Source organism: Pantherophis guttatus, chromosome 2 (assembly GCF_059756535.1).
Source record: "Pantherophis guttatus breed Tessera chromosome 2, ASM5975653v1, whole genome shotgun sequence".
NCBI classification, from domain to species: Eukaryota; Metazoa; Chordata; class Lepidosauria; order Squamata; family Colubridae; genus Pantherophis; species Pantherophis guttatus.
The window spans coordinates 154,791,424-154,818,780 of NC_142064.1; the positions used below are offsets into that span (position 1 = coordinate 154,791,424).

At 40.0% G+C, this 27,357-nt stretch overlaps 1 protein-coding gene across 3 annotated transcripts in view; it reads right to left on the reverse strand.

Annotated features, from left to right (window-relative positions):
• Window positions 1-27,357, reverse strand: part of FSCN2 (fascin actin-bundling protein 2, retinal) — a 78,057-nt gene that overhangs the window by 12,528 nt on the left and 38,172 nt on the right. For 2 of the 3 annotated variants that reach the window (XM_087887051.1, XM_087887050.1), the window contains one exon: window positions 16,386-17,236. In XM_087887051.1, coding sequence (XP_087743177.1) covers window positions 16,386-17,205 — 820 coding nt within the window. In that variant the 5' untranslated portion in view covers window positions 17,206-17,236. Of the gene's footprint in view, window positions 1-16,385; window positions 17,237-17,863; window positions 17,960-27,357 lie in introns of those variants that run through there. The other variant, XM_034412758.3, reaches the window with a different exon arrangement.

Below are 27,357 nucleotides of genomic sequence, written 5' to 3' on the forward strand. Positions count from 1 at the left end.
GGAGTCTGCGTGCAAGCATTAAGAAGTCAGGCTATTTTACCAATGTTGCTGCAGCCTTTGCTTGATAATAATAATTAATAATAATAATAATAATAATAATAATAATAATAATAATAATAGCAGCTACATTTGCCAGCGGGCATTAACCCAGCTTCTGAAGTGTTCAAATGTAAATTAAGAGCAGGAGAACATTGCCTGCATAAAAAAAAATGCAGGTGACAGTCATCTTGCACTATTAAACAAGGAGATGTCATAGATGCAATCAGGGACCATGACCAAGAGTTATTTGTTTTTATTTTATTTTTTTTAGCAGTGAGTACAGGAAACAGAATAGAAAATGGAATCTCAATAGCATCTCCCGTGGCTATATGTTTTATACTGATATCTGCTGATAGTAGAGAGCGTCTCATCTGACCAAATAGAAGCTGAAAGAATCCAAGAGATGCTGAGACGAGGGAATGTGACAGGCACCCGAGGCTCCTTGGAATATTAAATGACCTGGCAAAATTGTGCAGATTACAGCAAGCACAACAACTGACACAAAAGAAACTGAATGGGAATGGTCAGAAAATCATTGGCAGGCAATAGAGTAATCCTTAAGGACAGAGAATTCAAGTTCCCTGTACTCTGGTCATGCAGCCTAGAAAAGCAATTTGTTTCTCACCTCAGAGACAGCACTAGGAGCTGCATTGTTATAACACCAGCAGCCTCTCACGTATGCTAGAGAACCGTATCTGGATGAGAGGGAGACTTCAAAGAGTATAAAAGAATGGCAGGCTGTGATGTTTGGGAGGACACTGCAGGTAAAATTAGATCATAAACCCGAAAAGCACTGCTGAATTCCCTAAAGAAGCTTTAGAGGATGTGGATTATGATGTGTACATTGAACTTCCCGGGTAAATATTTCATAGTGGCAGATTCTTTAAGTAGTGCCTTCCTCTATAAATCCAGTGATAAGAGTTTGGTAGGGAAACAGAGCTGACAGCAACCTAAATTTTATTGTAGGAAGAGGAGAGACACACCAACTAAAGCTTTACAGATCATTGGGAATATGGATGATAGGTGGCGTGAGATGAAACATGAACTGCCAGTGGAAAACTACATCCTCATACTCAAAGTGGAATGAGTTTAGTATTGGGGATGGGATTATTGTGCTATTTCCTCTCCCTGAAGGACAAGCAACAAAAGGAGACTTGTATTTCCATAATATGCAGTGTCAATATTGGAGAAAGGTTAAAGAAATCTAAAGGCAGGAGAAAGACTGCCTTTAAATTTGCTATTCTAATTTTTGGCAAAAATAATCTGTTTGTGTACTAGATTTCAAGTAATTGTACATAAACTACAGAGACATTTTGCCTCTTAGAGATTAGCTGTACAATATTCTCAGAAAACTGGGCACAGTTCGTATCAAGCGAACTCAAGACCTTCCAGGCACAGTGGGAATTTGAATATCAAGCATTTTCGCCTGTTTCTCCTCAGAGCAATGGAAAAGCAGAATAAACTGATCTTGAAGGTCAAAAGAAGAGGAAAGAAAGTGAGATCATATTTCTAGCTGTGCTTTTCTGGATTATTATTTTTTTTTTTGTACATAAGTTGGAACAATCAGAGTGCAAAACTGAGACAATCCAAGTCAAACAGGATGTGTGGCGAGCCAAGTTATTTTTTGGTACCGTAGTAATCTTCACAGGATTTGGATCAGGGATGATGGACTGAAATTTGCAGCCCACGTGAGGTAATCTACTACTGGCAGGGGACTTCAAGAGATCCACTGCATTTTTAGCAGTGCAAAACCACCAGCAAGCTGAATATGATCATAGACTAACTTAAGCACTGATGAATTGATGAGAATACTGTCCACAGCAAGGAGGGTTTTGTGCTGTTCATCTCCTGCATGTAAACAATTTGATTTAAAGACAGGTTAAGGAATCTTTTCCTAGATTTCCAGGTTGCTATATTATACTGTATATTTGTATCTCTACTAAAAAAAGTCAGAAATTCCTCTTTCTATACTATTTCTTTTTGTATTTTTTGGTTTGTTTTTGTCACCTTTTTAAATTTTCCCTTTATCAACCCCCCCCCCATTTTCCCTCTTTGTGTTATTTTGTATTTATCATTTCTTTGAAACTCAACACAGGTAGTCCTGAATTTACAATGATTTGTTTAGTGACTGTTTTAAGTTACAATGGCACCAGGGGTGGGTTCTACTTACCTTTACTACCGGTTTGCAACAGGGCTGTACACGCATGCTTGCTTTGCTCGCGCACAAGCACACAAGCTTCTGCACAGAAGCAGAAGCATTTTGATGACGTCGGGGTCAGTGGGCAGAGCCTCCTGCCGGTTTTACTACCGGTTCTATAGAACCTGTGTGAACCGGGGGCAACCCACCACTGAATGGCACTGAAAAATGTAATTGATACTTAAGACTGCTATAGCATCCCTGGCAGTGGTGGGTTGCCCCCGGTTTGCACCGGTTCTATAGAAGCGGTAGTAAAACTGGCGGGAGGCTCCGCCCACTGACCCTGATGTCATGAAAACGCTTCTGCACATGCCCCATTGCGGCCCCGTTGCAAACCGGTAGTAAAGGTAAGTAGAACCCACCCCTGATCTCTGGGATCACATAATCAAATTTCAGGCACTTGGCAACTGTATTTATCACTGTATAAATGTATTTATCACTGGTTGCAGTGATCACATTTTGCAACCTTCTGACAAGCAAAGTCAACAGGAAACCATGATTCACTTAACAATTGTGTTACTAAGTTAACAACTGCAGTGATTCACTTAACAACAATGTTATTATAAATTAACAATTGTAGTGATTTACTTAACAACCGTGGCAAGAAAGGCCGTAAAACGAGGCCTTAACAACTGTTTTGCTTAGCAAATGGAAATATTGGGCTCAATTGTGTTTGTTGGTCGAGGACAACCCATATTCCGCATATTGAAGTTTTACACACACACAATGTGTGCATGTAATTACCGGTAGGTAGAAGTGAGCAAAAAGAGATACTGAAGCAAACACAAGGATTAAGACAAGCATAGAGTGGGAGAATACAGATCGCAGGAACAACTGTCAGAAAGCATCAGCCCACAGCTTGAAAGGGAAAGAATATAGGGAGAGAACAGAGGTAGAAGTTAAGAAGATTTAGAGAATATATAAGTAGTTTTACTTTACTTTGATTTTTGAATGGATGCGCGTACCACTCGAAATCATCATGTTTTAAGAGCCTGTGTGACATACTAGTTATAGTATTGAGTGGCAGCACTGGAGAAACCAGATTCTAGCCCCTCTCTCACCAATGTGAGATTCTCACTGGGTGATTTAGGACCCATCACTTCCAGCCCAATGTATTCCTCAGGGTTCTTATAGGGAATAGTACAGGTAGACCTCGACTTGAACAGTTCATTTAGTGACCGTTCGAAGCTTACAACAGCACTGAAAAAATGACTTATGATTGTTTTTCACACTTACAACTGTTTCCACATCCCCATGGTCACATGATCAAAATACATACACTTGGCAACCGACTCTGATTTATGACGGTTGCAGTGTCCCAGGGTCATGTGATCCCCCTTTGCGACCTTCTGACAAGCAAAGTCAATGGGGAAGCCAGATTTGCTGAACAGCTGTGTTACTAATTTAACGACTGCAGTGATTCACTTAACAACTGTGGCAAGAAAGGTTGTAAAATGGGGCAAAATTCATGTAACAAATGTCTCACTTAGCAACAAAAATTTTGGGCTCAATTGTCGTAAATCAATACATGTTTAAAAATCACAGCAGTGATTGGAGATCATTTGAACAGTGAGGGATGAGTGGGAAGGAGAAATTTCTCTCCTTGTAGGCATAAAGTTTTTGCTGGGGTAGACAAGGAAGACCAATTACTGCTCTCCTTTTAGCACTATTTTGCAGGATATTCAAATTGACAGAAAGGTGAAAGCCCATTGGTCAGATAAATCCCCTGGCCTGATCATTCCATTGGCAACCTTTTCAGCCAATCAGCTTTGCTCAAAATTTAGCTCCTCTCTGACCTTTTTATATTTTCATTAGTCTGGCCTTCCTGCGTTTTCTAATGTGAATATAATGGGCTCTACCACACATCAATGGTTAGAAGGTATGGGAGCCGTATATAGCATGGAAAATTTATATGCCATGCATTTTTAAAATGGTTGTGCTATTAAAAATGAAGCACATTTCCCCATTTTTCTCAAAACAGCAATTATTTGATAATAGCAGAGACTTTTACCTTTTTGTTATTTTTCTCTCGAAATTGCTCCTGAAGCTACTTTTCACTCTCTAGAGAGAATATGAAGTTATTTTTCATGGCTGCATTAATATGTAATCCGCCTTTCCCCTAGTGATCAGAAAGAGATATGACATAAATGGCACTGCATCAATGGTCAAATTTTATTCTATTACAGAAACAGGGATACAAACATATTGAATGGTGACAAGGGAAGTGGTGGATATCTCTGGCTTTCTTGGTCTTCCTATTGAAAGTTACCTGATAGGGAGAAAACTTACTACTAATCATTCTCCCTAAACACTGAAGTGGGGCTGAGAAAGTGAGTTTTGACACCTGAATAGTTAACAGTTGTCTCCTCTCTCGAAGTTAATATCAAAGTGTTTGGGGGGGAGGGGGGTTTCTCTGCTCTTCTAGATGAAAGGACAGGAAGAGAATTCCTGAGGGTTTCTACGAGCTTAATTGAAAGAGAGGATGAAATGTTACCTGCTACCTTCCCCCATCTCTCCTGCAGAGAAGGGGCTGACAGCATCCACATGCAGATGGGTACACATATCCAGCAACATAAAGTAGCCAATGGGAGCTAAGAATGTTCCAGCATCATCAACAACATCAACAACATAGCAGATTGTATGGGAAGATTTATGAAGGGAAAAGAGGAGAAGCACTATTATGGACCCCCAAATTCCTCTGGGTCTTTACATTCTGATCCTCCCCCCCCTTTTTTTTAAAATAGTAGCTTGTTAGCTCCTTTCCCACCACCTCTTCTCTAAGGGATGTCTCACAAGGCATTTAGCTTCTAATCCCAATGTGTAAGAGGGATAAACTTTTGCACCGTGGTATGACTTTTTGGGAATTCAAAAACATCAAAATACAAACATTTAAATAATTTTAAAAGGGCCACCTCTTAATCATCTAGTACAGAGGTAGTTTGGAGGTTTCAGTCCTTTTTTCCCTAGGCTTCAAATTAGTTTTTTAAAAAATCTGTAAGGAAAGGCAATATTCCAGGCAAAAACACACACACAAAAAATCTCCAATCTGGAGAGAGTTCAAAATATTACAGGGCACCGGAGCATTCTAAAATAAAATGTTCATTTTCATGACTATGCCCAAAGTATACTTTGGTGTAGTATGTACTGCATATATTGTGCTTTTTCAGTTTTATATTTATCACTTTTATTCCTCTCTTTTTGTTGTAATTCTAAATTAGCCATCCAAGAATTGCAATTTGTAAGATATAGATAGATAGATAGATAGATGATAGATAGATAGATAGATAGATAGATAGATAGATAGATAGATAGATGATAGATAGATAGATAGATAGATAGATAGATAGATAGATAGATAGATAGATAGGCAGGCAGGCAGGCAGGCAGGCAGGCAGGCAGGCAGATAGGCAGATACTGAAATTAAATGCCCAATTCCATAACTTGTCCAGCGAGATAAAGAAAATAAGATTTACAAAACAGACATTTAAATATGTAGTGCAAATACTTGATTATAAGTAATTGCCCTTTTTTACATAAATACAAGGCTTCCTAAGACATGGTCTTTTGCTTCAAATTTCTAGACTTCTCCAACTTCTCAGAGATTCCCAACATTAATCAGTGGCTGCTGAGACAGTGAAAAATTTGATTTTTACTCAGCCTCTCCATGTTTTCCCTGTTTCTCTTTACAGTATTACAACACAACAGCATTTTCTATATATGGCACAGAGAATCTGGAATAGTCTGAATCTGGGTTTACGTATATGACTAACAGCCATCCCTCACTGATGAAGATGTCGACTATCTGATTCTGCAGATTGGTATTTAGATTACATTTATAACAATGAACTTTAAAATTAGAATAATTTTTTCTTTATTCTGTTGCATGCTTCCCAATCCTATCAGTATCATAGTCAAGAGAGAGGTAGGATTGATGTGGCACCTATTATTCATTTTAGACTGCTGCATATTCTTTTCTTCCTCCAACATCACTTCTCTTTACTGTCGTCCTCTGCTTTGGGCAGTGAGAAAACCTGGACTTCCCTTCAAACGAGACTATGCTCCTGGATCCACTTGATCTCTGGGTAGATCACCCTGATCAGCAGGCTCTCCAAAAGAATTCTCTGCTTCCTCATGGTAAAACTGTCCAGTCTTTGCATCTGTCAATGTCTATGGAGATTTTCAATCATCTTGAAAAAGCACCTTTGGGGCACCTATCATTATTTGTTTTGGCTCTTTTTTAACACAAATTTAGCACTTTTCCAGAATAGGGTTAAATATGTGTCAGCCAATGGCCAGACTCTATTTGCAGATGGTTTAGTGCTGTTCTAAAAAAGTGTGTTTCAATCATGGTCTTCCTCTAAATGCATCTGCAGTTACATAAATACAGGGGGGTTCTTGACAAATACTTAAACCCACAGGTCTAGCCATCTTTCAAAACTCACTAAGTTGCTTAGCTCTATCCTATGCCAAAGCAATTGCTTGATGGTTTTTCTGGACTGGTAACATTTGATGGCAGGAAAGAGCAAAGGCTGGAGGATTCTCCTTAATATGTCCTGTATGCTATAAATAAGTACCGTACAATTGCCAACATTGTGCCTGCAGCAAATTAAGAGACCGCAAAGGAGAAGAGCAAATTTTATTCATGTATAGTTTTTTGCTGGGTCTAGGAATGGTAGATACCATTTTAACTTAGCCATGGGGAAATGACCTATGTTTGTTTGGTTCACTAAACCAAAGCTTAGTGAGCATGCTGGTTTCCAATTTTTCCAAGTTCATTGCAAATCTCTTGAGAGTTTAATTTGATCTCCCCTCCCCCCAATGCTTATCTCTGGAAAGGACCGCATTCATACATGCACATAGACACAGATTGGAGGAATCATGCCTGTCGGCAGTACTGAACCACGGATACGCCTTTCCCCCAATGCCTCCTTGGAGTAGCCCAAAGAAGGGCTTTTTGTATAAGCTGTGCTCTTACCAATATACTGGTATCTCTTGGTATTCTGCAGCCCTGGTGGAAATGATAAAAACGTGTCAAAAAGAGAAAGACTGAGGCTAGTTGTGATTGGTGGGTTTTGTCTGCTATTGATTTGACACCGTAATATTGCTTTTCTCAAAATGGCATTCTCTATATGTGTTGCAACGGCAGCTCTCAGAAAGCTATTCTGGCTGAGAATTGTGTCAGTTAGATACACTGCCAACGTGACAAGTTGTGAAAGACTGATATCTCCTCCTTGGAAGAAGAAGCTAACTTCATAGCTTTCCAACATACATTGACACTTTTGTTCCCGAAAGCATATTTTATTCATCAACACAAAACAGATTTTCTCCCTCTTTCTTAGGTAAGCAATGTTATCAACATGCAGAAAAAAAGAGTAAAACACAGTAAAGAAATTAAAGGCATGAGATAAGAGAAAGAAAGAGAAATTGTTATATCTGCTTTGCATTTAACACCATATCTCGCCATACCACATCTTTCTATCCTACAAATCTTGCTTGAAGTACAAGATTCATAGGTTGTCTTTTATACTTTTCACCTCTCTTTTGGAAAATGTCATTGGTTCCATCCAATCATGACTTATTTTGGTCTGTCCTGGTCTTCTGCTGCATTTGTTCTCACTAATGATCAAACAATCTTCGTGTATTTTTTTTCCTAAGAATTACTTCATTTTGTATTCAATCCACATTCATTCATCACTCTTAGAGTGCTGAAGCTACCTCTTCTTCTGTTTCTACAATGCACTTCATAAATTCTCCTTTTTCTTTGCATTTCACTTACTTTTTTGTTTCTTTTCACATACCCAGTGTTTCCATTTAACAAGGTGGGAAGAAGTGTTCTCACACCATTTACCTTTCTATCAACAAACGCATGTCTTAAAATTTTTCCATGATTCCATTTCCCAATCTTTATTAAACGTTCCATCGAAGTAGACTAATTAATCCATTTGTTCTGGGTATTTTTTAGCTTCTATGTGTAACTTGCTATTATTCCGTTTTCCTATCAAACACAGCTTAAAGGTGTGCAATATCCCGACGATCATTTAATATATTTATGGATGCTTAAAGTTAACTGTGGAAGTATGTTGTTGGCTGTATTACTCTATGAGTCTATGTTGGGTATAGTTTTTGCTGCATTGTTGACTGAATGATGTGCTATGAATGTTAGGTTGCGTGATGCAACAAGAGGTATGGATCTGAGGTACACGCATACTACCGTATGTACAGATCTGCATACAGATTTACAAACAACATACCTCTACAGCTACTACATCCATAAATACATTAAATAATTAAGAAAACATTACACATTATTCTTTATTCAAATGCTGATACATTGACTAAGCTTTTCATTAATTAGGACACATACTTTGTTTCCATCATATAGTGCTCTTACTGCATTCAGCAATTGCTCTTCAAGTCCGTATTTGTGCAAAACATCCCATGCTTCCTACTTAATTACATGATCATGCGCTTCCTCTAAGCCAAGCCAAGTACAGAAAGCATGCAGAGCATGGCTTCTGGAATTCATCCCAACTTCTTAGTAATAGCAAAGCTCCAGGTCACCTGCCTAGGAAGGAAGAGGGCTTAGAACGGAAAAGCTGAGATGGCAACATCTTCCTTCTGTGGTGTCGTTTCCATTCATTCTGCTGTGAGATTAATCTACCTCATACTTTCTTTTCCTGTAGTTGTGCTACTTTCACTCTCATTTGTTTCATTTCCTTTTCTTTCATACTCATTTTTTTTTAAATTGAGGTCCACTGTTTCATGTTCTCATCAACCTGGTATTCTTTGCTAATTCTCTAAATCTTTCATCATGAACAATCGAAGCAGTCATGCTTTTTAATTAATTCCTTTGCCATGAGTACACATGAACAGTGTCAGCACTTCAAGCTTCATTTACTCTAGTGCTGACATAAGAAGGAGAAGCGGAGGCGTCTGGAAAGGGACGTTTGACTTTTCACCTACTTATTTTCCCTGGAGATAATATCCCCTAGGAGATGAGATGGGAGGGTGGAAATTCCTTTGAGATGGAGCAGTAGATTAGGGGTAGAATGACTTGGAAAATGGGCAATGAGTGCAGGGGAGTAGGGAACAGAAAGGGAGGATTTTGGGTCTGGAAGTTAGTGTTGGCTACGATGAGCCAGGATTTAGAATGTCGTGCTTAATAAATGGGAGTTTTTATCAAAGACTTTGTTTGAAATGCAATTTATTTGAGACGATCTCAAAACTTGACAAACAGACTTATCCCTAAACTTCACATACAATTCTTATTTCCTATTTCCCCCCCCCATCCCGTCCCCCATGGATCATATTCATTCAGAATGTTGGACAACTTTTCTTCCAAACTTTGTTTTTTCATTAACACCATTCTCTGCAGCAGGTCATACAGCTATTGCCAACTTGTGAATTGGTGATAGTTGACTTGGATTGAATTTAAAACTGATTGAACTATATTGAAAAAAAATGGAAGTGGCTTTCTGAAAACGAACTATAAAGCTGGTAGACAAGACAGGGAAAAAAGGGGAAGCAAAGTGGATTTAAAGCAATACAGAAGAAATATCTAGGTATTAAGATTAATTTGTTGTTTACAGGGAAGGTCTTTCCTCCAAGTTCTTATTTCAGAGAGCTTTCCCACAGAACGGCTGGCGTTAATGGCCCTGAGGGTGAGAGGGGAGGGAATATAGCTAGACCTTGACTTACGACCACAATTGAGCCCAAAATTTCTGTTGCTAAGTGAGACATTTCTTAAGTGGCATTTTCCCATTTTATGACATTTCTTGCCCAGGTTGTTAAGTGAATCGCTGCAGTTGATAAGTTAGCAACACGGTTGTTAAGTGAATCTGGCTTCCCCATTGACTTTGCTTGTCAGAAGGTTGCAAAAAAAGATCACATGGCCCTGGGATGCTGCAACGGTCATAAGTATGAATCTTATGTTGTTGAATCTGAGTTTTGATCACATGATCATGGGGATGCTGCAAAGGCCGTAACTCTGAAAAACGGTCCTAAGTCACTTTTTTTCAGTGCCTTTCTAACTTTGAACCGACACCAAATGAACGTTAAGGTAAGTCGAGGACTACCTGTATTCCTATCAGATCTGTTATATCTGTTACCAAAGGTAAACAAAAAGGGTTTAGCACAATTGGTAATAGTCTGTTTTCAACCGGTCAGGAAATGCAAGATTTCTCCTAATTCCCAGAGATGCATAATAGCAAAGTTGTCTGGAACCCATACAACAAAACCAGCTGCAGCTCTAATTGCAGAAGCTGGCTCAGCTGTAGACAAGTTCATAAACAGACACCAAGGACATGCAGTCATGTAAAAACTGTTGGAATTGTTTGGCGGACGATTCCTCTCCCGTCCCCTCCTTCATGCTCAGCACCAGAACTCCACATTTAGGAGCCGGGAATGACAGTTTTTCTATAAATTGACAAGACACTAAACCTAAGGTTTCATGGCATCTGACAGGCAAAATTCCAACCATTTGTATGATAACCTTTTTTAAAAAAGTAATAATTTTGCAAATAGCCATAGGAAACAGATTCCACATTAGATTGCTCAGGTTTCAAATGAACGTGGAAGTTACTATTGCCACTCACTTTTGTATAGGGGCATCTATACAATCTTCTCTCCATGACTTGTTTTGGTGTCCATCTGAGATCAACTCCCAAGGAAATTGGCATGCAAACAAATTAACATTAGCCCTTGGGCAGTGTGGCACTTCCTGATCCTACTTATTGTGTGCCAGCAACCATTTGGTCGATTTATCCAGATGTTCTGGATTATAGTTCCTACAGTCTCATTTAACGTTCCATAAGGCACGTGTCTGATGGGAACAGTGGTCAAACCCTTTGGAAACAACAAATTGGGAAAGAATATTAACAAATAATTATACCAGGCTTGTGAAGACACCTGCAATTTTACACAGCAGTTTGTGCAGTTAAAACTAACCCGAACAAGGATTTCTTGAGAGGCATGCCTTTTCAATATAGGACAATTTGGACTGATCCTCTTGTCTGCATGTGGCTATTTATTTTGGTGGAGGTAAATTTCAGAATGGTTCACTGTGAATGGTTAAGGTAGAAGATTGTTTCTTTTACTTTTAAAGCTCCAGGTTAGAGCACAATGTGCAAAACTGGTAATTATTATCTATCTATCACTCAGTTGTATCTGATTTTCAAAGACTGCCTGGGTAAGTCCCTGCAGTTTTCTTGACAAGGTATTTCAGAAGTAGTTTGCCATTGCCTTCTTCTTAGAGCTGAGAGAAAATGACTGGCCCAAGATCACTCAACTGGCTTTGTGTGCCTAAAGTGAGACTCATCGTCTCCCAGTTTCTAATCTAACCATCACATCAGACTGGTTCTATATCAGTATGTATGTATATATGTATGGAATTTGGGTAGGGAAATATATAATCCATAATATAGTCCCTAATACTTTCACCAACATCAAAAAGGAGAGTCAGAAAGCTGGGATCCTGGATAAGGCAAGTTTTCCTGCCAATAGAAGAACCATCCTGTCCAACTCGAACACCAAAAACTCTCTGCTCTACAGCTATTCCTCCTGCATCACAATTCAGCCAGAAGTTAATTGGCTCAGCCACCAAAAAAAGGACAACTTTGGAAGCCAGAGACATGGTACCCATGTTACGTGCAGTCTGTGTGGATGTGCTTTTAGAAACCAAGTGATCTGTATTCTTGGCTTCACTAGGACCAAAGTGAGCAACAAAGGAGTAGCTTTTGCTAGAGAACTGAGTTCTGTAATCAAGAAACCTCTAAGGCTCTCAGGATCTTTTAGTGTGTGTTTTTTTTTTCAGGGTATCTACTGATTTCCATTATTTCTCTTTTGTTTTTAAAAGTAAGATTTTAGGCCTCATGAATTAGAGAGTTCTACAAAGAATAAGTTAAGACATATGAAGGCTGTCTGCAATAGTTTTCTGATTAGAAGAAATTGTGGCATGTATGTTTCCTTTTTTTTTTTTTTTTCTTTTGGCTTTTATATCTTATCTTTCCATATTTAATATACGTATTGGTCCTCCTAGATCTTTTCTTAATTTTCTCGTTCATATATCATGCTCAAGAAATGTGAGAATAAAATATGTAAACATCTGAATAGAATAAAATATATAAATTGTTACTCCCAGAGGATTTTGTGTGCAAATGATTTCTTTTCATGGAGAAAATAACATTTTATTCCCTGTGAATTGCCATACATCACTGCCATGAAACGGTAGTTATTGGACTCTGATTCAGAAATTGGCAATCTTATATACCTTAGATATTGTGGTTGTACAATTTAGGCTGTAAGCATGGAATTTCAGTTTGTTTTACACCAGCCAAAAGATCAGAAAAAGAGAAGCACTCAACTCTCCTGGACTCTTAAAATAACATTAACAAGAATAATGATTCGTGTATGTTTCATTTTTCTATGGAAAAAAAAGCAAGGGCATTTTTCCAAATCAATTTAAATCAATCTATAATTCCTTTGGTTTGCTGATAATATGACTCAGTTATTATCATTTTAAATTACTAACTTATTTCTTCTTTTTAAGTTTGTTCTCGATGCTAAGGAATGGACAATTTACCATAATGTGTTAAATGGGTTGGATTCATCTATTCAAGCAGCAATTGTCTTTTATAAACTACAGGAACACTAAGAAATGTATTTTTTTCTTACAGTTGTAAAAGAGATCAACTCCTGCTCCTGTAGCATTAAAATCAATCCTAACATCTTGCCTTTGATCTTCATGTCACAAAAAAAAAAAAATTACTTGGTTTCTTCCTATTGGGAGACTTTAGAGCTTAAAAAAATCACAGTTAAAAATTTGATGATGGCGATGACCAAGAGCAAAAGAACATGTATTCACATCAAATTGATTATGAATATCTTTGCTAGCTTTGGAGAGGGGGATAATCTGCTGTATTTCTATATCTCTTCTGCATATGAAACAATAGATAATTTTCCTAATGTTGTGATGGGAAAAACTCAAGGTTATGTGATGGAATTCTGTTATAGCAGAAAACTAGGACAAATATAAAAGTTATGCATCCTGCAAGTCATGTTGCTGTTAGGCAAACCAACTGAGGTAATTATTACTCAGTTACTGCGGGCGATCAAAGTATTGTTTGTAGCTTTCAACTCACCATTGCTAACAGGGTGCAATTTTGAATTCATCACTCAATATAAGCTGCTCTTCTCCATTAAAAAGAGAAAGACAGCACAAAGGAAAATCCCATGTATGAAGGTCTTTTGAATATTTATGTGGGGGTTTCTTTTTTAAAAGAAATTCCAGAAGTACAAAACTTAAATTCCTAGGTTCATTGAAAGAAAGCTCTTGTTTTGTAGCACCGATTTTCCTGAGAAACAGCAATGAATTAAGCTGGTAGTTGTATAAAACTTTTAATAACCACATCTACGTAGTCAGCTAAGACATATTACTGTAGAAACAAATTGTGCACACACAAAAGTGCTTCAAATATTATCTGCTGGAAATTGTGTGGTTGACTTTGTACTCTTGTTTCCCTTGGAGGATCAGCATTGTCCTATGGGCCTGTGGAAATAAGATTCTATTAGGAACACTTGTTTTCAGGTAGACTACCCACCTCTGGGTACCCACAGAAAAATATCCTTTGCGCTTTGAAAACAAAAGATACTGAGTTAACTTCACAGTAGCATTTGGATTTTTTTTTAAATTTGAATTCTAGGAAAAGGAAATACTGTATGCACATAGTTCAGTTGTTTATAGGAACTTGAGTGTCCAGCGGAAGAAATGAGGAAAACATGAGATGAAGGATATACAATAATTTCACTGTTCATATGTAGGAGATGAGCAAGCTAAGATGAGTTGGAAGGCGGGGTTAAATGTGTCAGCAGTTTGGAATCTTTGCGCTTCCACAAGAGACCTAAGTTCAACCTTCTGTGAATTCCATTGACCCTTAGGACTAGTTTAGCTTTGACCATTAATTGACCAGACTCTTGTGTGTAGGTAGTAATAATAAACTCTTCAGTGCTTTATGCTTAGTGAGTGTTCCTGACTCTGCGCCTGACATTGCATCATATTCCCGTACATTTTTTTAAAAAAAAGCACTACAGAACATTTAAATCTGCAAAAAGATTTCTTAAACAGATTGTTTTTTTTAAGATGAGGAGCAGAATGGAAGCCATGCCCAGGAAGACAAAATCTATGGGTTGATGACTAAAGACAACATTGTTGTCTGGATGGTCAATCTAATTACCATAACTGCATAAAAGTCATTCTGTAGCCAAATGAAAAAGTTACCTCATAAGGTTTGGTTTGTCATACCCCAAAATTCAGCTCTGAGATGAAAGAGGAAGGCATTTTCAATAATGTTGGGCACTTTATATTTAAGCAGGTAATTGTCATAATTCCTTAGGTAGATGGTAAATGCGTAAGAGGAAGATGGTTAAATAAAGTTAAATAAATAAATAAATAAATAAATAAATAAATAAATAAATAAATAAAATATGAACTAAATAACACCCTCAGATTCATCTTGAAAAAATTGTAAAGCAAAGTATAAAATGAGATTGATTTTTAGGAATGAGTTTTATTTTTACGGCTGAAAAGCTCTGAGTTTTATTGATGGACAGCACTCAAAACAGATAACCTGAAAAGTTGATCTCAGGTCTCACTGATCTGATTGGACTGATTTAAATCAGGAAGGAAAGATTTGAAAGATATTCTCTAAGTACTATCACCTAATGGCACAGAAGTAAATGAAACATAATGAGCATATTCTCTGCCTGTGTGCTGCTGAAATTTATAGAAGCTGTGGGACAGCTGTTGCACAAATCACACTTATGCAACAAGTCTTGTGCCAAACTAGATGGGGGATATCCAGGGACATGCTTGCTTTCCTTATGGGCTTTTCTCTTGTGTGTCAAAGAAGGCAGGTTGATGTACTGAGAAATATTTCTTGTACGCCATAAACACTTCAGATCCTAGGTCCTTTATCAAGGGCTCTGAAAACTCTGCCATTTCTCAATCAGGTCTCAGGCACTTTGAGGAACACCTCTATTTGATTTTTCAATCATTTGTGACTAGACAGAAATGGAGGTCAGTTAATGAGATCTACTACACAAAGAAAGCCTCACACTATTTCAGGTAGCAGCCCCTCCATTCCCACACAGAAGCCTGTAATCTGGTGGCTACTCAGTAAGATGGTATCCTCCCAGTGCTCTGCAGTTATCGGAAAACAAGCTTTTTTTCCTCTCCGGGATGTGTTTTCCTATCCTTTGGAAAGACTGATTCCCCACCAGGCTGTCAGTGAATCCTGAGAGTTCCCAAAAGCAGGTGTAAGCTGCTTTAGCTGAGGCTGATGTGGGCTAAGTTACCCCACCTTTGCAACAACTTGCTAATTCAAAAGGAGGTTTTGTGGCAGGACTCAAGAGTGTCTTTCTTGTCAAAAGAATCAGCAGCAGAAATGCTAACTGAGTCCCTAGTACAGACTAAAGAGACTCAGTTTAACACTCAACTAGCTGACAGCTGCAACAAAGCTCCGAGACAATCTATGGCTGCTCACTTTGCTGAATGTCCTTCATTCTTAAATCCTAGCCCAGCTCTTACCGATAATACCTCTTGGATTCAAATCCCCTTTGTACAATTGAGGTAATCTGTACTTTTCCCAGCTCAGACACCAGTCCCACGCATACTGTACCTCATATTAAAGCTATGATTTGTGGACTGAGCCCGTAAGTGTCAAGGTTCATACATCACATAAACTGAAATTTACAATTTACAGTGACTGGATTCAAGCAACATGCCAAACACATTATGTTACAGTTTTATTATATTTCATGAACCGATCAGTGCACTGATGAAAATCAAGAATTGTTACAGGGTAATGAAATTAAAATGTATGCCCTTTTCATTCAGGTACACAGATGTAGTGAAGGATAGGAAGATGACTGCCAAAAAGGTCTAGAAAATCAAATGTCAAAAAATCTCCAGAAACTATGACAAATACTGCCATTGCCCCCATTGTGCAGCCAGCCAATTAAGCAAATACAAGCACATTTCCCAGCTTCAAGATAGACGAACGATTAGGCACATATAAGCCTGTTACTGAAATGGGAGAGAAGCATTGCCCGGCTAAGGGCAGCTCCACAAAGCAAAAAAGGATGTACTTATTACCTTGACGGATGGAGACGTATCTGCCATTGGAAGCCATGAAAACCACTTGTGGATGACTCTCTTCCAGATCAAAGAGTTCATCTTTCCCTGGCTTGGAGCTCCTGCCAGATTTTAGAGTGCCCGTAGGTCCCACCGGTGCTAGGTATTTCCCATCACAATCCTTGAAGGCCAACTTCCCTGCCTTGAATTCCAGGGTATAACCTGAATGGCGGTCAGGCTCCTGGACCAAGGTGCCATCGTTGCGCAGGTAGCGATTGTCGCAGGTTCGTAGGCAATACTTCTTGTTCTGGAAGGTAAGGGTGATAAGCGAATCCACACCCCAAGGGATGTTGCTGTCTATAGAGATCTCGTCCTCTTGGGCACTGAGGTGAGCATACCTTCGCCTGCTAACGCTCAAAAGATTAGCTTGGGGGTGGATGGCCAAGTGTACAATCCAGAGCTCAGTTTCAGTAATGGTTTGGGCGAAACAGGACAACCTGTCTTCAGAACCACCAAAGAAGCGCTTGTACGGTTCTGACTGGAGCGCCCAGCGTCCGTCTGACTGAGTGACAATGATAAAACACCCATCCGTTTCTGGCTTCTCAGCTTCACAGGAGACCTTGCCATCCTTGTCGGCAGACAGGTACCTACCTAGGTGGCTCTTTAAGAAGACCACCGAGCTGTCTCCGTCCTGTTCCAGGCTCCATATTTGCTTCCTTTTCAGACTCGGTGCCGAGGCATTGATTTTATAGCCAAAGTGCTCTGCTGTTAAATAGCGATTATCAGAGTTGATTAAGCCAAACTGGATCTTCAAGGCCTGGTGGATCCCATTGGTTGGCATCTTCAGTCTAGACAGCAAACAATCCTAAAGACTGGGGTGAAAGTCAAGTTTTCCCAGTTATTAATAAGTATGAAAGTTATGCCCAGCTTCACAATTGAGGAATTGGATTAAAACAAATGAGCGTCTACATCTCAGTCAAAGCCACGGGTGACCTGCAAATGCCCCAGTGCCAGGTCCGTCTGCAGCAGCTTTTCCTTCATCTAATCTGCAACCCATAAAACCAATCTTGTTCATTACTTTTTCCCCGCCCTCCACACCTCCTTGAGCTGGCAGCATTGCTCTCTCCTGCACTGCTCACATTGACTTCTCCTCCTCCTCCTCCTCTGCACCGCACAGCAGGGATGGAGGGGGGGGGGAAAGTAGGCACTTAGCACTGCACCAGCCTTGCTTAATTAGCACAGCTAGGATTACAAAGCTTTCAATGAGCTGCCAGCCTCCTGTAACCAATAGTGGAGCTTCTAGATAAAAGCCACAACGAAAAGGGGTTGACAGGTGGCACAATAGCCTTTTGATCAGCTATGTTCTTCAGTGGGATCTTGTATTCTACAATAGTGGCGTTCTGCACTATAGCTCCGTCTCTTTTCCTTTGCTGTCTCAGTATCTCTAAATGTTTCATAGATTCCCTACCTAACTCCTTCACATCTTAGGGCTACAGTACCTTGCAACCAAACCTGCTGCCTTCCTGGCTGATTTTCTCCGCGGAAGATTTATTCCTCTTTGTCTCTGTGTAAAGTTACATGGTTCTCTGATTCCATGTGGTAGGTCACCTTTGAGCTGAATGCCTCTTTGGTTCAGCTTCTAATCTCCTTAACAATTAAAAGGGCCTTTCTATTAGTATAATTCTTTTATCCTCCTTCAGATTCTTTGCCTCCATCTGTTAAGTAGCCCCAAATCCGTAGCTCCTTTAAAAGGAAAGTGGCAGGATCCCTTAAGTTTAAGGAAATGGTCTACCCAGAAGTTGAATCAGGGCAGACTATAAAGCAAATGGAGCCAGCTAGGATGGCAAACCCAAGACTTGAATAAGTAAATCTCAAAGAAATGCTGCTTAATTTAAACACAAAATCTTGGAATCTGCTAAAGCAGAAATTATTCAAAATACAGAATGGAAGCTATACCAAGTACCCTATTTATGGGTTTGCTAAGAAGCAATACCAAACCCATGGCATATAACCAATCAATCAATCAATCAATCAATCATTGATCTGCAGTGGATTCCAGATTTCCATCTAGTTATTCCATTAGGCAAAATGTAGCTGCTTCCTTAGGTAACAGATCCCAAAGTATCTGGCATTTCTCCTAAACTTCCAGGCTACCTAATTGCTTTCAGGTGCAGTGAAGGCAGAGGTGGGTTTCAACAGGTTCTGACCAGTTCTGGAGAACCGGTAGCAGAAATTTTGAGTAGTTTGGAGAACCGCTAGTAAAAACTCTGACTGGCCCTGCCCCCATCTATTCTCTGCCTCCCAAGTCCCAGCTGATCGGGAGGAAATGGGGATTTTGCAGTAACCTTCCTCTGCCACGCCCACCAAGCCACGCTCACCAAGCCATGCCCTGCCCTGCCCACCAAGCCACGCCCACAGAACCGGTAGTAAAAAATTTTGAAACCCACCACTTAGTGAAGAACTTTGTGTTCCTGGATAAAAAACAAAACCAAAACCAAAAATGCACCCACCTGCTTCTAGATAGAAGAGGGCAAGGGACACCAAGGAGACAGGCAACCTGGAATTAAGGAGAAACTTCCTAACAGTGAGAACAATTAACCAGTGGAACAGCTTGCCTTCAGAAATTGTGGGTGTTTCATCACTGGAGGTTTTTAAGAAGAGACTGGACAGTCACTTGTCTGAAATGGCATAGGGTCTCCTGTTTGAGCAGGGGGTTGGACTAGAAGACCTCCAAGGTCCCTTCCAGCACTATTCTGATTGATTGGACCTTCCATTTTGCCCTTTGCCTCGAGTAGCAAAATCTCTTGTGCTAGTTCGGCAGTTGCTTTTCCACCCCCTTTCTTCCCTCTAGGCTCCCTGCATCCATAGAAAAATGTGTTTCTGAGATTAGAGAATATTGTGAAAACTCTAGTAATACGAAGGTGAAATGGAGAGTTGGTAGAGGCACGATATAATATTGGAATTGATATTGGTGGTGAGACATGAATGGGAAACTTACTCTTCGACAAAGTTTAAGTAGAACAGTTCACTGCTTGGGTGTTGCATGAGTCAGGGAGGAGTCTAGATAGTGGGGAGTAATGCTAGTACAGACAATCCTCAACTCATGATCATTCACTTAGTGACCAATTCAGGTTACAACAGCACTGAAAAAAGTGACTTACAACCGGTCTTCGCACTTACAACTATCAGAGCCTCCCCATGGTCACATGATCAGAATTTGGGTGCTTGGCAACCAGCATGTATTTACGATGGTTGTAGCATCCCGGGGTCATGTGATCACTATTTGCAACCTTTCCAGCAGTCTTCTGCTGGAAAAGCAAATTCAATAGTAGAAGTTGGATTCACTTAAAGACTGCTTAATTTCCGCTGCTTGTGCAAAAGGAGCACGTGCAGACACACTCACCCGCTGCTGTTGCAAGTGGGAATGCCCATGCACATGAGCTAACCCACTTCCAGGGCCCTGATCTGATAAGGTTGGGGACCCCTGTACTAGAGGCTATGCTTCTGAACCTAAGCACAGTGCTGAAAGAAACTGAATAATTACATACCAGAAAATCCCATTAGAAAGAAAATACAATTTATAATGTACCGTTTCTTTGATGCAGACTATGGTCAGCTGTCAGTGAAGGGGAGACCTGCTTTTGTACTTGAACTTGATCCTTACCTATGCTATCTAACTATTGGAGCCAAGACAAATTTGTGCGGAGATGGTTTTCATCATCAAATGGTGTTTAGTATGAATAGTTCTCTGGAAAGTACAAGTACATCATTTTTAAGATAGAAGGCAAAGCAGACACAATGAGAATTCTGCTAGCATCTATATATCTCTGTTTTCACTTTTGTTCATGTGACATAATACTAAGCAATGTGGAAGATAACCTGATGAATCACTGATTCACCCTAGCATTAGCAAGGGTGATAATGGGAACCATTTATGCGTGGCACGCCTATCTACAGTGCTTTATATCTATGAAAAATCGCTTCTTCAACTTTTGAAGTCCAAACAGCTAATTAAACCTTGTGTCAATCATTAGGTCATCACTTTCTCAGACAACCTTTTCTTCCCCAAAACATAAGAATCTTTTAAAATTAAAATTTTTTTTTAATTTAATTACAGAATAAATGTTGTCCATCTGAAACATGGGAAGAAGTTTTAAAAAGGAAATCTTGTCCTTTGAGAAAGGAAGCCTCACTGTGAAGCAAGGAACCCCATCTATTTAGAATTAAGGGCCTATGGCCCCTTCCCCCATATTTTGCTGAATTGTTGCTCCCAAAATAATTACATGGCTGGATGGCTTTCAGATGTTGTTCAGCATCATCCAAAGGCCCACAAATTCTTCATTCCTGCCATGTATGGAATTTGGTCTTAGAGAAAATTTGGACTGCATTCTACACTGTGCTGCTTGCCTTTCTTAAAAGAAGCTACATGACCATTTTCATCCCAAATAAAATCTGGGCTGTAAAAAAATCCAGAAGACCCCCCAAGGTGGTAGCAAAGAGGTTTTCTGAAGCTTTGAAGGCCACATCTAGCAGCTTTATCCTCTCTCTTCCAGCACAACTAGGTCCCTATCAAACTAGCAGAAGCTGATCGTTCTAAGTGAGCACTAACTGAGCTGACTCAGCCTTATCAATATTTATTTCATTGTTCCTCAAGGGCAAAAGGAGAACACAGTAGTATCACTGAGAGTTACCACACAGCTTCCCTAGTTAGGAAATGCCTACTGGAGTATCTGTGTGTGGTTCAGGATATGCCCTTCCAAACCATAGAAGGCATAAATATGGTAGATCCTGCCAATTCCCCTAATCTGCATCTTTCTAAATGGGAGCAAAGAAATTGTGTGTGTGTGTGTGTGTGTGTGTCAGGTGACTCACTCCATGAATTGCTCCCCACTTCATCCACCACAGAATGCTTTTACTTCTAGAGGAGAATATGGTTAAGATAAATGGGAAGAACAGTTGTTCCAACCATTATTTACTAAGCCCCATTTCCTGATACCTCCTGGATGTCGTGAATATATACCAGTGGTGGGATTCAATTTTTTTTACTACCGTTTCTGTGGGTGTGGCTTAGTGGGTGTGGCATGGCTTGGTGGGCGTGGCTTGGTGGACGTGGCAGGGGAAGGATACTGTAAAATCTCCATTCCCTCCCCACTCCAGGGAAAGGTTACTGCAAAATCCCCATTTCCTCCCAATCAGCTGGGACTTGGGAGGCAGAGAATAGATGGGGCGGGCCCAGTCACAGGTGGTATTTACCGGTTCTCCGAACTACTCAAAATTCCCGCTACTGGTTCTCCAGAAGTGGTCAGAACCCAGTGGTGGGTTGCTTCTGGTTCTGTCTGATTCTATAGAACCAGTAGTAAAAGCAGCGGGAAGCTCCGCCTACCCACCTGGACATCATAATTGACGAGCTGCACATGCCCAGAAGCTGTGCATGCCCAGAAGTGCATGCGCTCCAATTGCGAACTGGTAGTAAAGGTAAGTAGAACCCACCCCTGTCAGAACCTGCTGAATACCACCTCTGGTATATACATTTCTTCCATAGATCAGATCCAGTAGTTCCAGATTTCTGGGATATCTATATATAAAGAGGCATTCATTTGCATAAAGCCAACATTTTTCAGCTGATCTGCTACATCATGGGTGTCAAACTCGCAGCGTCACATTGCCTTCATGTGATGTTTCATGACATTTTTCCCATTCGCAGAGCTGGGATGGGCGTGACCTGTGCATGATGCATCCAGCCCACGGGCCGCCAGTTTGACACCCCTGTTTACATGTTTTCCAAACAAGTATGCCTTAATTTTCTTCTAATAATCTAACTGTATACTCCTACAATCTGAATGTTCATTTCCTGGTTACAGAATGGAAAAAACAGTTTTTGTTCTTGATGGATTTAAACAATTTATCTTTGCGTATCTAAGATATCAGCAGCTGTAACTGGATTTATTGACTCTTTTCATTCTGAAACTAACAGGAAGCGCCTGCTGCACGTGTGAATCAAGTATTTGCAGAATCAATCCTGCAGCTGTAGGTAGGAAGCCTTTGTTCTGACAAATGTCAGTTCCTCTGCCTCTGCTTGAAGGAAGCCACAGAAATTTCCTCTAGCCCTGTCTGTTTCCGTTCTTTAATCTTTTTCTATCATACAACAGATTTGGAAAGGCAGCCACATATTCTGTTAGACTGCCTTTTCAAAATGGTGGGTCAAAGAACAAGGCCCACACCTTCTAATCTGCTGCTTTCCTCTTCGGCAAATGGTCGGAAAGTTTCAGAGATATGAGACTCCTTTAAAGCAGGAAAAAGCAGAATAGATTATTAATAAATAAAATTATTTTTGTCTCCTGGGGTAGTTAATCTCCTTTAGCTCAGCTGGAAGATGGTTCCCCTCTGAGCCTTGCTGGCAGTGCATTCATTTAGACCAGAGGATAGGCAATTTTCCGCAGACAAAGAATGACATGGGAGTCGGTATCAGGAGCCTCATAGCTAGCACAGGCCTGGATGACAGAAAAGTGTTAGAATTAACTATGCGGCACTGTGCGGTAGATCTTTGCTGACATTTTGTGCTCAACTGGAGTTTTGCAGCCCAGATCTGGTAGCCTGAAATAAAACCAGAGAAAACTTGAGCATGGGTGGCTAATCTTTGATTTAATCCCAGACTGAGTAGCTTTGACTTATCAATAGAGTTAGTCAAATTCATTCACTTTCTACCGTTTTCATATTAAAAATAAAGATGAAAGATGAACAATCAGAACCAAATCCAGACATCAAATATTTAACACAATGAGTGCTTTGTGGAATCTAGAAGATGGTGAAACAGAATAAAGCCAGATGACATCAATAAAGGAGAACATTTTGTAGCTCAGGGTTGAACTGTGGGGTCCTTGGTGCTTTCTGAGCTTGGCTGTTTTCTTGCAGATGGTTCATTACCCAACTATTGATGCACTGATGATGATACTTAGCTGGGTACTAAAACATCTGTAAGAAAATAACCAAGCTCAGAGAGCACCAAGGATCCCATAACTTTATCTTGGTCTTCAGAAGGCTTTTCCAACTTGGCTGGTACCTCCATATGAATTGGACTTCCTTACCAAGATTGGGAACATTCTTTCTTGGGCGGCCTTTTTTCTACTTTTCTCCAAATTTATGCTCAAGTCCAGTGTCTAGACTGTGTAATACAGTCTCCAGTTTACATTTCGTAACAGATCTAAAAACTTAGTTGTTGTTGTTTTTTTTAATGGATGGAGGATAAGATTAGATAAAATTGATGTGAATTGTGGAGACAGCTTGTCAGTTTCATCTATCCATTTTGTTTTCTTTTTGTATCCCTCCCCCTCTGTGTTTGTATCCTGAATCTTTGACTGGGCTCTTCTGCCATTTTTTTTTTTTTTTTGCATTCTCACTTTCAATTCTAGGTTCAGAAACATTCTCTGGGTGCTACGGTACTCCATATTTCATCTATTCCCTTATTTTTGCCTTTGGAATGGACTCACATCTTGTGACCTGCAATCCTCTCAGATCATACTTCATTCATTTCCCTGATCTCAGTTGTGTTCCTGTACCCAAGAAAAGCAGCCAGAGCTGCAGATAATGACATAATTTGCTTAGACTCTATATGGTGCTTGTACATGTTGTATTTATCTGAAAGGAAGGTGAGTCTGAATTCTCCAAAAGGGAGGACAGACAGGGAAAACCTGTGTAGTATCTACTTTCCCCATCTTATCAACCTGGCTTGCCTATTTCAGCTGAAACCAATCTTAAAGAGACTCCACCTTCACCTAGTAAATGTGAGCTTATGACACAATTGTATGTACCCTATGTATGTATGAATGTTTATATACACCTGTCAGAAGCCATACAACAAGAAAGGGCAAGGCCAGGATGCTCATTGAATTACTGATTAAAATTAATTGCCTGTAAAATGAAGTATCCATTTACAAAATTAAATCTGCATACATCAGTTATTCTGTCTTACACAGAGAAACATTCAAGTGCAAACTCTTTTCTCCTCCTAGCAGACGGAAAGAAGAAAATTCAGGATTTCTGATAGGGGAAGAAATAGCTGCCTTTGGGAGTCAAAGAAAGAGGAAGAAGGAGCAATTGGATGGAAATAAGATTAATCAGGAAGATAATTGGATGAAGGAAAGCAGGTTAGGCATTACAAAAAAGATTCACTTAGTTGACCAAGCAAACAGCCTCTTCCAAACAGCCTCTAAATTTCAAAAGTGTCCGTCCGTCCATCTATCCATCCATCCATCCATCCATCCATCCATCCATCCATCCATCCTGTTAAATTCACAGGGAATCATTTGGGGGAAAACGTATTCTGTTAGATGAATTGCTGAGAAGGGACGAACCCCAGAATTATCTATAAAATGGATATGAGAAATATTCCAGCTATCTGACCAATAAAATTGCTTGGATTTATTTGGAGCTGGTCTCCAAGTAGACAGATCTCAATCCTCTCTATACTTTACTCAACTATGCCCACAATTGCAGTCAATATTTGTTATTCGCAGTAGTTCTATAAAGTTGACACAAACACTGAATGGGCAAACACTTGGGCAAATACTAACCATTGTTTCTACAGGAAACCCAGGGTTAGGTTCCTGCAAGCCTCATAACAATTTTGTAACCCAATCAATACAATAAGTGAGCTTGCTTGGTATGGTGGTTGTCACTAGGCTAAAAAAAATGGGAGATAGCAGGAGCAAGTACTCCTGGTTGTGTTTCTTGTCTGGGCTACTTCGAAGGGCCAACACATTATGAGAGCTGAAGCGAGAAGGCAGTGCATTGCCTTCTTCAATCTCAACTGTGAATGTGCAAATGAGGCGACTCAAATGTTTTCCCACACTCTATGTGTCCACAAATGGCCATGAAAGTCCTGCAAGTACCATTGTGCTTGACTTACAAGCACAATTGATCCCCAAATTTCCATTGCTAAGCAAGACAACTGTTGAGGGAGTTTTGCCTCATTTTGCAACCTTTCTTGCCACAGTTATTAAATGAATCACTGCGGTTTTAAATTAGTAACACGGTTGTTAAATGAATCTGGCTTCTCCATTGACTGGACTGCCATCTGTCAGAAGTGGGTGTAGGGCAGGAGTCCTACACCACTTCTAATTAAATCTAATTAAAAAAAAAAATAGCAACTGATTGGTTCGCGAAAGTAGCGAGCCAAATACGATCTGGCAACTGGCATAAATACATGCCAGTTGCCAAGCATCCTAATTTTGATCACGTGACCTTGGGGATGTGAAAAACGGTTACCTGTCACTTTCAGTGCCACTGTAACTTAAATGAATGGTTGTTAAGGACTACAGTACCTGTATTGATTTGGCAGTTACAAATAAATTTTAGCGATTAAGCAAATTTGCAAATATGGAATCAGGAAATAATGAGGATTGATTATATTACTCTTTCCAAGCAGGTGCTTCCAAGCTGCTCGCAGAACAGCCTCCCCATTCCTTCATTTGCCCCTTCCTCAACCTTCTTCCAGGTTTTATTATATAAAATATGGATAGTATGTAGATGGGTGGGTGGATAATGGGATTTATGTTATACTAGATGAGACAGAGGGACTTATAGGAGTTTATGCCCAAGTCTGTAGAATAAGAAATTAAGTCCCTATTGTTATGCCTTAAAGCTGTACAAACGTCTGCATTCTAGACAAAAGGGAATTTGGAGCACTTGGGGGCAGTGGGGAAATCCAAATTTTTTACTACCAGTTCTGTGGGCGTGGCTTGGTGGGCATGGCAGGGGAAGGATACTGCAAAATCCCCATTCCCACCCCACTCCTGGGGGAAGGATATTGCAAAATCTCCATTCCCACCCCACTTAGGGGCCAGCCAGAGGTGGTATTTGCTGGTTCTCCAAACTACTCAAAATTTCCGCTACCGGTTCTCCAGAAACTGTCAGAACCTGCTGGATTTCACCCCTGCTTGGGGGCATACATATAGCAGGTCTAGAATAAATCACTGCGGCCAACTTGCTGTGATCAATTTGCTGTAACCAACTCGCTGCGGGACAACTCTCCATGGCCAACTCACCATGGGACAACTCATTGGAGGACAGGAGTTATACTAATATCGAAGAAATGGCGGAATAGAATCATTAAAGAAAGGATGCCAAAGGAGGGACAAAATGAAATGTGAATGACCAAAATTAAAATAATTTTGAAATGATTTAAAATAATTAAATTGAATTGTTGAATTGTCCCGCGGAGGGTTGGTCATGTCGAGTTGTCCCATTCCGATATATAGCACCTGTCATTGGAAGCGTGTTAAAGCAGTAGGAATTTTTCCTGGATTTGCACAGCTGCCCTTTGCAGCTGATGCACCATTCTTGGAAGAGACCTGTCTGGTTTAGGGTACTTCTGATATATGCTACATATATGACTGCATGCTCACTGGGTCTCTACACCCTTCTATTATGGTCTATACCAAGGGTCTCCAACCCCTTGTCCGTGGATCGGCAACCATCTGTGACACGCCAGAAACCAGGCTGCGCAAACAAGGCAAACCCCATCCGTGGGATGCAGGCAACACATGAAACCATGCTTCCTCCAGTGAAAACCTCTCTCCATGGAACCGGTCCCTGGTGCCCAAAAGGCTGGGGGAGCCGCTAGCCTATACTATATTTGCTGGGACTAACAATGATAATCTTATATTGCCTAGAAATGATAGTATAATTTATGTCCATAATATAAATACAGATAATTTCCATAATAAAAAACCCTCCTCAATTTAAAATTATAATATGAAGCTCACTCCAATATTCTCTTGTGCTTCAAAAAAGCCTGTAAATTGGAAATTATCACGAATAGTTCAACATAAGCTATAAATATTTTACTTATATGCTCTTAAGGATTTAGAAGTGACACGCCTTCCAGTCACAGCCTGCACTGATATTTCAGGTCCAGCTTAGGCTGGGGAGGGACATCCAGAGAAAGACAGCAAGATACAACTAGCTAATCACTTCAGGGAGATGCTTCTAAGGA